The sequence below is a fragment of the Lepidothrix coronata genome, unplaced genomic scaffold (assembly GCF_001604755.1).
Source record: "Lepidothrix coronata isolate B3197 unplaced genomic scaffold, Lepidothrix_coronata-1.0 Scaffold65, whole genome shotgun sequence".
Classification (NCBI taxonomy): Eukaryota; Metazoa; Chordata; class Aves; order Passeriformes; family Pipridae; genus Lepidothrix; species Lepidothrix coronata.
Window position 1 is genome coordinate 2,933,298 of NW_016690245.1, and position 14,864 is coordinate 2,948,161.

The 14,864-nt window shown below is 37.7% G+C and overlaps 1 protein-coding gene across 1 annotated transcript in view; it reads left to right on the forward strand.

Moving 5' to 3' along the window:
* Window positions 1-14,864, forward strand: part of KIDINS220 (kinase D-interacting substrate 220kDa) — an 84,822-nt gene that overhangs the window by 33,769 nt on the left and 36,189 nt on the right. The window contains exons 17-22 of the mRNA XM_017818119.1: window positions 109-398; window positions 2,607-2,747; window positions 3,374-3,617; window positions 3,786-3,874; window positions 4,845-4,989; window positions 6,603-6,765. Of these exons, the coding sequence (XP_017673608.1) occupies window positions 109-398; window positions 2,607-2,747; window positions 3,374-3,617; window positions 3,786-3,874; window positions 4,845-4,989; window positions 6,603-6,765 (1,072 nt within the window). The remainder of the gene's footprint in view (window positions 1-108; window positions 399-2,606; window positions 2,748-3,373; window positions 3,618-3,785; window positions 3,875-4,844; window positions 4,990-6,602; window positions 6,766-14,864) is intronic.

Consider the following 14,864-nt stretch of genomic DNA (forward strand, 5'->3'; position numbering starts at 1 on the left):
CAGTAAGCTTTTACAAGTTAGTGTTTTATGAGAAGTATGCAAGTTAATTTTGTGCTCAACTATCACTGCGCTGTATATTCATTCTAACAGCAAATACTTGCTTCCTAGGTAAAAAGAAATGGAAGAAAACTTGCTGCCTCCCATCCTTTGTGATTTTCCTGTTTATCTTGTCTTGCGTTGTTTCTGCGATTGCCCTGCTGGCGATTTTTAATGTGGAGTCAGCCAACATGACAGTGAATGTTATTCTTATAACAGTGACCTGTATTGTTGGTTTGGCCTTTTTCTTGAATTGCCGCACGTGGTGGCAAGTGATGGATTCAGTTTTGAATTCTCAGAGAAAGCGCCTTCACAATGCTGCCTCCAAGCTTCACAAGTTGAAAAGCGAGGGGTTCATGAAGGTAAGCGTTTATGTGAATTGACCAGTAAAATAATTGAAACAAACCCCCAAACATGGAGCATTCTTAAGATGGGATACCATTTATTTAATCAGGCCAAGTCTCACAACTGGAGAATGAGACTTGGTGAGTTTTTACTGATGGGAACACTTCTATGCCAGTGGTAATTGTGCTTAGTGTATGAGACCTGTCTGCTCAATCAGGAGTGTTAAATTTGGATTAAGTTTTCAGTTTTCTGATTTTCTTTTTGCTGGGAGGAAGGTACTAGGAAAACAATTGTTCTAAGCTATTAGTATTTAGTAAGAGTTTACTCTAGATCATGAGACTAGAAAGAATAACTTTGTGAATCTTCTACAGGTGAAAAACAAAGCCCAACTTTGTCTGTCTGCAAGACCTCTTTATTAAGAAAGGAATTTTAGCACTGAAAGAACATTCCAAGACAGTCCACATATTAAATGAAAAATTGTAGAAAATACTATTGTTTTGCTGGGTTATATCTATAAACTGATAAAAACTATACCCATCAGGCTGTCATCAAATCTCCTATATGCTCCTATTTGAAAGTAAAATTTATCATCATGGTGGTTACCTCTGTAGATTACAGCTAATATATTGTATTACAATATGTTGTGCAAATATTTTTCATTGATGATAAAGCAATTTGAGTTGAAAGGGGCCTTTTAAAGGTCAAGTAGTCCAATTTCCCTTCAACAAGCAGGGACATCTTCAATGAGATCAGGTTACTTGGACCTTGAATGTTTCCAAGGATGGGGCATCCACAACTTCTCTGGGACCTGTGCCAGAGTTTTACCACCCTCATAATAAAAAAACTTCCTTATATCTGATCTAAATCGACCTTCCTTCAGTTTTCAAAACCATTTCCCATTGTCCTCTCGCAACAGGCCCTGCCAAAATGTTTGTCCTCATCTTTCTTATAGGCCCTCTTTAGGTACTGGAAGGCCACAATAAAGGTTTCCACAGAGTCTTTTCCAGGCTGAACAGTGCCAGTTCTCTCAGCCTTTCCTCATAGGTGAGGTGCTCAAGCCCTGTAATCATTTTTGTGGCCTCCTCTGAACTCTTTCCAATGCACTGATGTCCTTCCTGTGCTGAGGCCCCCAGAGCTGGTTGTAGCACTCCCAGGTGGGGTCTTACCAGAGGGGAGTGGCAGAATCACCTCCCTGGACCTACTGACCATGCTGCCATAAGACTTCAAGAGTGCTCCAGCAGAGAGGGCCCTCACTAGCAGTGTGTCCCACTAACCTTGGCGTGTCATCGCACAGCTTGGCATGGGCAAGCCTGATATTACACCCCTCCCCTGTCATGCCTAGTTTAAGGCTCTGTGAATTAGCCCTGCTCACTCCTGGGCAAAGACTCTCCCGTTTTGAGAAGGGTGAATCCTGCCTGATGCCAGCATGCCTGGTACCATGTTTTTGCAGCACAGAAAACCTTATTTGTATTGGTACTGTGTTTCTTGACAGTTGTTTTTTGAGTGGTATTTATCTGACATAACTTCAGCCTTTTAGGAATTAAGTTCACCCTTTGATGTCAAAGAAGAAAAATGGGTATTTTCAGAGAGTTGTTCATCTGTTTTATGTCGTCTTAATGTGCACATTAAAGATGAATCTAGTGATGAATAAGTCAGATTCTAATGTCTACCTGTTAATTGGTGAAATTAGGGCAGGCAAATTCCACCTTTGTTTCTCTCTTAAGGGTGGGTGTTAAATGTGCAACAATGTTGAAAAGCTTAACAAATTGCATTGCATATCTTGAATAGGAATGACTGAGCATTAGAGCAATAGCATAATGTGCTTGGCTGGAAGGCAGATGGAAAATTTTAGTGTACATTTTATGTCAAGCAATTTTTGAGGACTCGCTGAAGCTACAAATACTCTTTTATTTACTTTTAAAATACTGTTTTACAGTGTGTGAATATTAGTTTCTTAAATAACATTGTAATGGAATTTAAATAAGGATAGTTTGTTACTTCAAAGTGAAATATGTGTTTAAGCTGTACATTTTTGTTCAAATAAGAAATTAAAATGTTGGAAGTGATATCTTAGGACCTTTCACTTTGAGTATTTGTAAATTTATTCTTGTAATCTTATTGAAGCATTTTTGGGAGAAGTAGCAATCTGCAAAAAGAATTATATATTTTTATGAGTTAAAGTATTATAGAGATGTCTTTTTCTTCTTTGCTTTTCCTTTTTATAGGTTTTGAAATGTGAAGTGGAACTGATGGCCAAAATGGCAAAAACCATTGACAGCTTCACTCAGAACCAGACGAGGCTTGTTGTAATTATTGATGGATTGGATGCTTGTGAACAGGACAAAGTTTTACAGATGCTTGATACTGTGAGTTGGGTCATTTTTTAAGGATAATCTCTGGATCATATGAATGATCTCTTCCATAGATGAGCTCGGATACGTGCAGTTATTGTGTATTTTCTGTAAAAAGAAGGCTGTGTTGTAGTAGGTTTATGTGTACATTGTGCCACTTTGTGCACACTGGCATAAATATAATGCTAAGAGTGGTGAGTTTGAAAAGTTGACAATTAAATCACGTTAGTACTTTTGAAAAGTTTTGAAATAATCGGTTGTAAACTATTGAAAGTATTTATCCTGTTGAAACAAACTTACAATGTTTGAAGGGTTTTTCGTAGTTACCCATTAGATGAAAAATGCTTAGGTGCTCAGTATTTGTGGGGGCTGGGACATGAGACCTCTGCATGATACCTCTTTGGTGATGACTTCCACCATAACTACTATGGCTAAATTGTCAAATATGCTTATTTCAAATTGTGGATAAGTTCCTAACATTAGGTATCTCGTATTGAAGAAGGTGACATCTCTATACATCTCTTGGCCTCTCAGGTTTATAACTTGAACAGAATGAATATAAAATATTGAATCAGATGTTCAAAAGATCTGCAGTTACAGTTAATTATTGTTAACAAGCTGTACTATCTACTTTTTTACAGGTGCGAGTCTTGTTTTCAAAAGGCCCATTTATTGCTATTTTTGCAAGTGACCCACACATTATTATAAAGGCTATTAACCAGAATCTCAACAGTGTTCTCCGTGATTCAAACATAAATGGACATGATTACATGCGAAACATAGTCCATTTGCCTGTTTTTCTGAATAGCCGAGGGCTTAGTAATGCAAAAAAACTGATGGTGGCTTCAACAACCAATGGGGACATTCCTTATACAGATAATGCAGGTAAGGTTATGCAAGAGGATGATATAAGAGTTACAAAACCAATGATCCAAGAATCTAAGGTTTGGAACAAACTGTTTAAATAATTGACAGGTCATTAGTGTTATTTTTATAGATCAGTCAAATGTATACGAATGGAGAAAATGCCCACCTGTTCTTTCCCTTCCATAGGATTGCATGAAGAGGTTGACAGGAGAGTTTCTCAGAACAGTCTTGGAGACATGACCAAGCTTGGTAGCAAAACTGCTCTCAATAGGCGGGTGAGAAAGATTTTTAGACTACATAGAGATATTGGTAAAACCCTTTTTCTTTTCTTTTTCTTTTCTTTCACATTTTCAATGATACCAACATGAAAGACTTACCAAACGATTCTTATGAAACTTCTGTAAATGATCCATGTAGGAAAAGGACATTCCTAAATTAGTAGACTGATGTTTTGTCAAAGAGGAAGAAGCGTGCTTGCTCACCAAAGTGTTGATTTCCACAAAAATCAAATTCAGCTCTCTGTGAACACTGAGATGATACAGCAGATCTGGTAGTAGCTATGATCTATGTATGTATGTATATTTTGGATATTTTTTTGTGTAAGCCTGGTATCACTTTATTGCAGGATGTTGCAACAAGGGGCAGTAATTGTGGAATTTCAAATAATAAGTACTAGATTTGTAGTGCAACATGTCCACCATGCTTTCTTCTTGCTTTCTGCTCTGTTTTCACATCTTTGCAGAAAATCAGAAGGTGGTTGAATAAAAGGGATCTCCAAAATTGTGAAAAAACCCAAAAAGAACCAAAAAACCTCAGAGTCTGAGGATTCTGAGGTTTTTGAGCTTCCATAGGTAGAGACTTGTGGAGTTATGTAGCAGAGGAACCTGATAGTCACTTTAATTTTAAAATGCAGTTAGTTTAGAGGCACAGTAGGAAAAGATGATGGCAATACTGAAATTAGTAAACTTTTTACAAAATAGTTCTGTGTCAATATATTTTACCCTCTCAGAATTGATGTGGAAGTAAAATGTGTAACTCTTACCACTTCTTGGCTTCTGTGGAAATCACGTTCAGCTGTTACACAGCTGAATCAGAATTAAGTTCTGATAAATACATTTGATATTTCATGTCAGCCTCACGGACACAAAAGCTCTAACTTTATAATCAGGTAAAACTGAAGTATTTCAAATACACAAAACATTTTGATACCAATCAATATTCTTTGCTTTTTTGTGTCCTTATCAGGATACTTACCGAAGACGCCAGATGCAGCGTACCATTACCCGCCAGATGTCTTTTGATTTGACCAAGCTGTTGGTTACAGAGGATTGGTTCAGTGATATCAGCCCCCAGACCATGAGAAGATTGCTAAATATTGTTTCAGTGACAGGTAAGTGTGACATGGTTGTGTACAGTGAACCGGTGTTGTGTTTTGGCTGCTTGTAGTTACACTCAGACTTTTTAGTGTGTAAACTAAATCTAACAAGTCAGTCCACGTGTTGATTTTGAAAATCTTCCTGAAGCAAACTCTTCTAGAATGTGAGAAAAGCTTGTAGACCATTCTATGTCTGTGAAGAACTTACAGAATATTGACTGCAGTTGGGAGGAAAATGATTCTAGTCTACATTTTTAGAAAGTTTTGTGTTTTTAAATTTTGAAGCGGGGTAAGAAAAATACGTTTTTCATTTTCATAACACTTTGGTGTGAACAAAGCTTGTAGTGATGATATCTGAAAAGGTAAGCTCTGAGGGAAAACCAGGTATGTATCCTGTTCATTTTTGCTATGGATATTTGGAGTAATTTTTCTCTAAATGATTGTGTGGGGCTGATGAAAGCATTTTCGGACCTGTTTTTCTTCAACAAAATACAATCAGGATTTGTATTTTCTAAACCTCTCTGAGGTTTAGAAACCTCTCTGAGGTTTAGAAACCGGAAATAACTGGAAAAGGATTTATGGAGGTTTAATAAAATCATGTTTCATGTAGTAAGTGAATAGGGAATGATTATTTACTGTCTTTTCTATTACAGACACTAAAAGGCATTGAGTAACCCTACAGTTAACTGGTTCAGAAAAAACAAATTGAGTTACTTTTTGCATTGTTCATAGTTAAAAGCATAAATCTGCAACACATCTAAAATTCTGAGCTAATCTTTTAAATAAGTGTGCACCGTCCTGGCTTTGTCATTGCAATTTGTAGTATGAAATGTCTTGTTTTGACAAATTGTAGTACAGATATAAAACTATAACAAAATCACAAACTGTTAATTGTAAAATTAAATGAAAAAGAAACTTTGCAAGAACACTTTTAATGCAGTATAATCTGTGGTTACACAGGATGATTTCATGAACAGCTTCATGAGCAGAGCCTTCAGGCTGCAAGTTACGTGTCATTAACAGTATTGATAAAGCAGTTCTAGAAAATTTGCTAAACTTCAAAATGCATAAACTGTAACCTTAACTTTTTCTGAGTTTTTTTAAATAACCTTTTTTGTATATTATACCTTACCTTATTAATATAAAACAGTCCTTTCTTTATAACTCTGAATTTTACTGTATTGGCTATTGAAGTTGGCAGTTGTATGCTTAACTTGTTTTGACCACATTTCGTATGTGAGTGCGTAGAAAATCTGTCAGAGTATTCCCATGAATTTCTGTGTTTAGATTGAGAAATTAATGCTGTGTGAAATTCCTTATTGAGTTTTGTTGAAGTAAGTTAAACTTCACCTGTAACAGGATGATGGTAATTAGTGTTTAAGTTGACGGTTTTGGAGAGTCTCATATTCTGACCAGTATTTGCAGGAATTTTTATTAGGTTGTAAAATGATATTTTTAGATGTGACTTGAGATGATTTTGAATTTGCTGAGCTAAAAAATATAATAGCAGAAAGTTCACAGATCAGATTAAAGTACTTACATAGCTGTTACTTTGAGGAAAAAAGAGGTGTCTTTCAAAAGGGAAAAAAATCCTCTGTGTTTTCTTCCCTCCTTCCCTGTTTTATTAGGTCGTTTATTGAGAGCTAATCAGATCACGTTCAATTGGGATAGACTGGCTAGTTGGATCAATCTCACAGAGCAGTGGCCATACAGAACATCATGGCTCATCCTGCATCTTGAAGAGACTGAAGGTGTTCCAGATCAGCTGACTTTAAAAACTATCTATGAGAGGTAGGCATTATTCTGGTAATAGTATGCACTTTCAGTGATTAAAATAGTGATCATTATTAATGATGATTAGAATAACTTGGCTTTCAAACAGCTATCACGTTGTAATCTAAAATTTCCACAGTCTTACTCTTTTCTGCTAACTTCTGAAATCTTCTAGGTGGCTTTCATTGCTGTTGAATGAACCATATATAAATGAATGCTTTGTATTTAAAACAAAGAGAACTATACTGGAATTCTTTCACAGGTAGCTAGCTGTGCTTCTGTCTCTTGATATCAAAATTTTCATCTTTACCTTGGCCAAGCTAGAAGTTGGGGTTTTTTTCCCCTTGTTAGTCTGAAGTAAGTTCTGCAGAAACTGCCCTTACTGATCAAAATCTCTGAAGGTTTCATGCAAGTGTGCCTGGAGCTATGGCAGTGCCATGTGCTGCAGTTAAGGAGTGGAAAAATGAAGCATGACTTTCTCCATTTCTGGTACAAGTTGCTATCCAACAGACTTGTCTAGGTATTGCAACTGAGAACAAATGGTCCCTGTGTTGCCAGTGAGTACAGGACACGTGTGTGCTTGTATGAAGGTACTTGTGGGTTGTGACCTGATGACAATGGGAGGAATGGAAAAAAAGAATTTGACTGAGAGTTGGGCCTATAGGAGAAAAACAGAATCTGAGAATGAAAGTCAGTGAGAAGAAAGAAGGGTAAGAAATAACTGAGATCAGAGGAAAAGAATAGCTGAGGTAAAGAGGGAAGACTGTGACTGATTGAACAAGTTACCAGAAAATCTAGAGACTTTGCAGGGTCCAGGGGAATGAACTTGGAGAGAAAATTTTGGAAGCGTGCCCTGCACTGGAAGTCAAGGAATAGGAGAAGATGAACTGGATGAAGGTCTGGGGTGGGCTGGAAATGGTTGAAGAGAATTAGGAGAACGGAATTAGGATTGGATGGCAAAAATGACTGAATGAGTTGTATTAGGAAAGGAAAGTTGAAGTGAGGTGAAGATCTGGACACAGACAGCCCAGAAGGTAAGACAAGAGTGGACTGGACGTGATGAGGCTAAAGATTGAAGACAGATAAGAGGGCAGGTAGTAGACTGGAGTATCTTCTGGCTGGGAGATTGTTTCCGAAATACCACATTTCAGAGGCAAATAAGTGCATGATTAGAAAACACTTTCCTCTAGAGAATGGATCCAGTTTCTGGATTTTGCATGTCCTCTGTGAGTGTAATGTACCTGTGAAACCAAATATGAAGTAATGGGAACCCATCTTTGCATTGTGGGTTCACATGACTAGTGTTGCAAACATTTACGTGATCAACTAAGTACAATAATTCAGAATCATCAGGGATCCCCTCTGCTGTCATGCTTTTCATTCTTCTCTTTATTTAGATTTCCTGTGTGGCATGTTTCACAATTTTATATTTTTTATATCCAACAAACTTATTACAGCTTTTTGATTATTAGCATCTACAGTAGTAAATCACTTTGGAATGATAAAAGTCCAAAGCTGTCTTCAAGACATAACAATGTTTATATTTTCTGATAAACCAAAGGAGATATTAGAGACCTGCTTTGTAGTCATAAATGACTACTAATAAATCCAATATTAACTGATGTTAAATCTGTAGTAAACGAACATGAAGAAAAAGAAAGGACAGTCACAACTGAATGTGAGTGACTTATTTGGGTTCTGTATTGTTTGTTGTTAGTACAGGCCCTTGAGCTGTTGATACTGGGTGCCAGCTGGGGCGTATCATGGTTTATTAGTTCAGGTGTGGAGGATGTTCAACACTCCGGCTATGTTGTTGTGCCTCTTGCTGTGCAGGTTGTGTTTGGAAGTAATACAGCCACTTGAGTAGACTGACAGGTCATAACTGACAGTTATAAATGTATAGATAATTTTTAATCTAATAATTTATAGATAATTTTTAGATAGTTATTAGTGTATAGATAATTTTCTTCACATTTACATAATGTGAAGAAAGAGTGAAGAACCCTGTACCATATGTGGGAAAAGGGAAGGTGGTGATCTTCTAAGTAAAGGTGTTTGTATTCTACCTAGAATGCCAGGAAAACAAGGAAAAAGAAAATAGGACCAATATTCTGGATTCCCTCTTTAGCAAAAAATACCAGCAGGATTATTTGATATTAAAATGATAAAGCTACAAGACCTACTTTCTTGGACTACTTAACAGTTAAAAAAAAGTTTCCTAATAATGTTGCTGTGTGCTCAGGAGGAGAATTGATGTCTCAGCCACTTCTATTTAAACTTTGTAAGGAACTAAAGATATAACTCTACTAAAGTATTAACAAAGCTGAGATCTCATCTGTCTGGTGATTTGGGTGATCATCTTTACCATATACTGAATATGAAAAGGTCTGTGAACTCTGGAATTACCTAGAGCTCTAAAAATTATTTTATCCAAAATAATTCTTTCTGTGTCATTGTTATTGTTTTTATCTACAACTGTTTGAAGTGCCTTGGCTAAAATATCTGTTTCCATATAATTTTAAAGTTAGTTGCTCTTTTAAAACTTCAGTTTCTGTTTTCTAACTTTTACTAATTTATAGAGCAGTTTTCCCATTTGGAGTCTCATGAATAGATACCAGATTTTGATAATTCTGCAGTTTGTTCCTGTGCTGAGTTTGTGTTACTTCTTTCATGCCTTTTCATCTGCAAGGTTTTTGGTTTTTTTAATATTTTGATACTTTAGGGCAGGAGCAAGAGTGTAATTTTCCTAAAACTGAATAGTTTGTATTAAACTACTTTTTATTGTGACAATGCAAAGTCTTTGGTTTTGCCGCTTCAGCGTCTCCCTTGGATGAAAGGAATCTTGTAGGTTCTGTGTTAAGTGTAGGAGTTTCACACTTGATCACATTCTCTGTATACGGAAAATGCTTTGATATTATAGTTGCTTTTCCAACTTTTAAAATATCCCGTGTTAAGCTTTTGAATCACCAGTGTTACCTTGCAGTGAGAACTCTCTGCTGCTGACTGTGTGGGGCAGAGGGTTGGCACAGTGGGCTGGTCTGTTACAGCTCCCTTGGGCTGAAGAGTTACAGTAGATAATTCATGTGTGCACTGAGGGTACGACTGACGGGCGGTGATGAACCCCGCGTTGTGTCCCTGCCGTGTCCCAGGTTGTGCCCGCTCCCCTCCCAGCGCCGCTGGCGCCGTCGGAGCTGCGGCTGAGCGGGGCGCGTTCCCCGCCTGCGGCGCGGGGCGGTGCCGGCAGGTGGCGCTGGGGGAGCGCCCGCCGAGCCCCGGCCCCGCCGCTCCCGGCCCGCCCCGCGCATCCCGCGCTCCCCTTCAGCTCCAGAATTTAATTCTGCAGACTGTATTTGCAAACCGTAATAAAGGAGAGGGCCATTTTCTGTCACATCTCAGTGCTAGCGGTTGTAGTTGCAAAGAATGCAATAGGAAAACTAAGCTAAGACGACTGAAAGCTGCTCTACAACTATTTGTCAGAGTTTGTGCGATGCTGGACTAGTCACCTGTATAGTACATTTTGCTTGGACAGTACTCGTGCCTCTGTGGGGAGATGCCATACAACGTATGGTTCTGTAGGCTGATATTAAGCACTCAGGGTTCAGAGCTGTTTCTGGAGCTACTGGGAGCTCTGCTTTCAGTTGGTGGAGTACTCTGAAAAAAATGGATATCTCAGTTTGGTAACTAACCACATACAACTATATCTCAGTGCTTCAATTTGTCTTTAAGGAAAAAGCTAACATATTCTTATTATGAAAAATTGTTGGGGAAAATAAATTTATGGTTTTCTGGAGATGCTGTGAAGAATGTGAATATTGATGAGTATGAAAACAGTTCTGTCAGGAGAAGTATATCTTCACTGTATCATACTATGCAGATGTGGAAAAACCTACTGAATGTTACACTGGCAACTTTTCCCCTGGGTTTTTAAAAAATATAAAAAAGACTACCAAAACAATACCCCAAAGAAAATTAGACTTGGATTTTTGGTACAGGCATACCTTTATGAATCTTTATGAATTGGAGTCACTTAACTTCTCTTATACTAAAAGGTAGAATGTTGCTATGCTGTAATTCTTTCATAGAGGGGACCAATCCCATGCTTTGTATATGTGACAAATTTTGAAATTAAAACAATGTTGAATCTGCATTGTTGGCTTTCAGTCTGTATTCTCAAAAAGAATGCCTTTACTCTTTTTACTTCCTTAAGCGGACTTGCCATGTCGTCTCACTTCTGTCCTCCCACCTCCAGCCTTTCCCTCTCTCTGCTGGTCTGGATCTTTCCTTGGTCTAGTTTTCCAGCTGGTACACTTATTAGTACCAGTATTTATTCCTCTGGGTTTATCTGTTGCCTTTTCAAGTCATCTCTCATCATTAGGATTTTCATATAGTCTCTTCCTTACCAGATTAAGCTCTAAATTCTGAGTTCGTCTATTGTGTTCTCCTTCCCCTTTTGTGTTTAGGTTCCCTTGTGGCTGAGCCCACTATTGTCATTACCAACCTCTTCATCCTGGTCTGGTTTAATTATCTTTACCATTTTATTTATAGTTGTGACATATAATTAATATTCCTCTACGTTTATGTTGTGCTCCTCCATGTTGCTGTACAGAGTCTTCCTAATGTCGGTTAAACCAAAGTGGTCTGCAGAAGTTGCAAAAGGCAAATTTTTAGAGCTCTGAAGTGGAATAAAGTAATGGGCTTTCTGCAAATGACTATAAGAGAATTAAGTTGTCAGATTAAAGCAAGTTTCTGTTGAATGTGTGCAACTGAGATTTCTCAGACTTGTAAATTAGCCAGCCATGGGAATGTGCTCTCTTGTGAAGACAAATGAAACATCCATAACACCAGAATAATGACAGTGCCCGATATAAATAAATTATATCCTGGGAAAAATCCCTGTGGCTTTTGTAGAAGGAAGATATGTTTCAAGAAACTGAATTCTCAATAGTCAATGAACATATGAAGAAAGCAATGAAATATTTCAAAATTTAAGAAATTTTAAGCAAGATCTTGATCTAAGAACATATAAATGTATTAAGAGTTAAGACAGTACTTGGTAAGATTGCCTCAGGAAAACAAAAGAAGGAAGCAAAAGATAGGAGTATGTGTCTTGTGAGAAACTTACAGGTAAACTTTCCAAAGTCTTGTGTTCTTGGACATACCTGTAAATGATCTGACAGAGGGGGGAGACAGTGGGGGGATATAACCAGGATGACTGTTTCACATAGAGTTGTGGAAGTAGTTATCAGTAAATTGCAGATCAAAGTCATTGTTAATATAGGTATCATAACATACTGGAGAAAATACTCTCATCTATAATCCTGCTAACGCAGTAAGGGGCTGTAAATCTGCACTGAGGAAAGGAATTCATGAATTGTTGCTGATTTCTCTGAAAAATGTTCAGTGCCTCTCAACAGTCAGAAAATGAAAGAGTCTTTAGGAGTTCCTAGCAAAGCAATGGAAAGAAGGAATGTGCTGTATTATACAAATTTGTGATTTTTCTAAATTTCAAGCACCAGAGTTTCTAATCATCACATTTTAAAAGGGTTGTACCAAAGTAGAAAAGATATTTAAGAGACTGAGGAAAGCTCTAGTCTCACATCAGATTTTGCTGTGAATATCATCACTGTCCTATTTCCTATGCAGTGACAAGTCCTAGTTTTGCTTGAATACTTTCTCCTTTCTTCTCAAGTCTCCCTCAGTCTAAGACATTTGACTAATTCATTTGTTTTCCCCAAAAGCCTTAGTTTTTCACTTCAGTTTGAGGCTCTGAGTTTTGGTCATCTTTGTTTCTTGATATTTTCTACTGCTTAAGGCTGAAGATGTCAGGGATTTGATATTGCCACCTTGTTGATTAAAAGCCATGCTATTAAAGCTGATTTTATGGGAAGGAATGTCTTCTCAGTCCCTTTCCATATTAAGTTGACTCACTAAGTAAGATAATCTACTGAACACATTTTATCTCTTTGTATCCCTCTTATCATAGCAGAAATCAAATTCTGCAGTACTTTGTCAATTGAAAGATGTTCCTAGAAATCACTAAACTGATTCTGTAACCCTGTTGCCTGTAGGTTTTTTTTACTTCTGAAATCTGGAGATATTAGGGAGAGTTTCTGCATCTATGAGCTAACCAGTGCTCTTTAAATATGACAGATTTACCAGTTGGTCACTTCTTAGGGCTGTTAGTAGCTGAACTGTAAGGTTTATACAGCTGAAAGTGAAACCTTGTGTGCCTCTTGAGTTCAGGAATGCATTTCAGAATGTGACTGGCTAAATTCGTAAGCACTTGAAAGACTATGGATGGGCTGAATTTTTACCCCTGGAGTTCCTGCAACATCAGCAGTTCTGCTAGTGTGAATGCCCAGAATTGCTATAGGTTACCGTGCATCTAGAGCCTGTTCAGGCACATGAGAGTCAGTAGCTGAAGCCCTTAAAAAGCCTGGGCAAATAAATGTGGTTTGAGCACGTTTGCAGCAGGAGATAAAAATCAGATTCAGCATAAAGCACAGCAGCAAAGGCTACTTTAATTGGAAGAGAAATGTGTTTAAATTAGTTAAACCAAGTGCTGAGGCAGGTTGTGTGGCAAATTGCAGGAACCTTCTGGTCCTGGTGAACGTAATGTGTTGTCCAGACAGACAAGGGCACTGTAGGAAAGTTCCAGTTGGCCTTTGAAAAGAAAATGGCAAGGAACACACTGGAGGTTACCAGAGCAATTAAATGACCTACCTGTTATGGAGGGCCCCTTGGAAAGAAAAAAGTCAGTATGAAGTTGATAATAATCCATGAGAATTTTCTCATGGTCATATGTGGGTATGAGACGTAGGTAGAACAGTCACCCAGGAATTAGGTAGATCTATGGTAATTATTGTCCTCTCTCTCGTGGGGTTAGGATCTAGATTCTGTATCTTTCTGAATATAGTTCTAGCTATCACCTGCTGAAACTGGTGATGAAATGTAAGGCTGGTGTAGCTAAGGAAATAGTCCTAAGAGAGACCATGATGCACTGTCTCACTCTTTAAAGTTGCTGGGGAGGAGTGGATGCTTATCCCCAGAACTGAATTTATAATTTGTTTAATGATACACAATTCAGGTATTCACACAACCTCTATTCAAGTACTTCCTACTGACTGCTTTTGATGTTAGTCTGCTTGTTGGGCTTGATGTCACGAGCGACAGTCCTACCTGTCATTCTTTGCCCACGCTTTGACGAAACTGGGATATTAAGACAGGGCTTATCAATTCTTTGTGAGGATATTGCAAATAGCTGCTGGTCCCTGAATTTCTGTGACTATTCTTACATATTTATTAAAAATATTAGAACAGAAGAGCTTGGCTCAGGATAGAAGAAACTCTCAAGAGCCATCTGTTCAGATTAGGATCTCCACCCTTACTTAATCTCCTTGAAAATATGCCTTTTGGGAAGCTGAAGCAAACTATGAAAATCAAGAATCTTAACTTTTTGATTTTGAAAAAAAGAGATTTTCCAGGATGAGAAAATGGTTGTACTTTTCTCAGAATTGTAACTAACCCTTATTTAAAACTTAGCAACATATAATTCATCCATCACTTGGGCTTAAATTAACCTCTGAGATAAAGTCTTTGTGCACATATGTATGCATGCCTACCTATGATGGATGGCAAATTGGATGGCAATACGATGTGCCAAGGCAGAACATACCAAATTTAGAAGAATAGCATAGCAGCTTTTTTTTATTCAGGATTCTTGGGGGTTTTTTTTGGGGGGGGGTGGAGGAGGGTGGGGTGGGAGAACTAAGGGATCTAAGTCAGCCATAGCTCATATCTTAGTTTTTTTAATGCTTTTGCAACTCTTACACCATTCCAAGGGATAATTAGTGGAAGACATCTGCTCTGTCTCCTTTATCAGTAATGGAAAGTATTGTTGTATTTTAGTTTCTTAAGTTCTAGTCCAGTTTCAGCACTGGTGTATGATTTTTCTTGGGTTTTTTTCCAGTCTTTACTGAAGTTACCCCTTTTTGAAATCAATCACAGAAAAAGTTATCTCTAGTAATGGTAACCAGAGAAATACTTAATTTCAGGTTACTAGATAAGTCATCCTCTGTTTTTCTTTTCTTTTTTTCCCCCCCTTTTTTCTTTTTTCC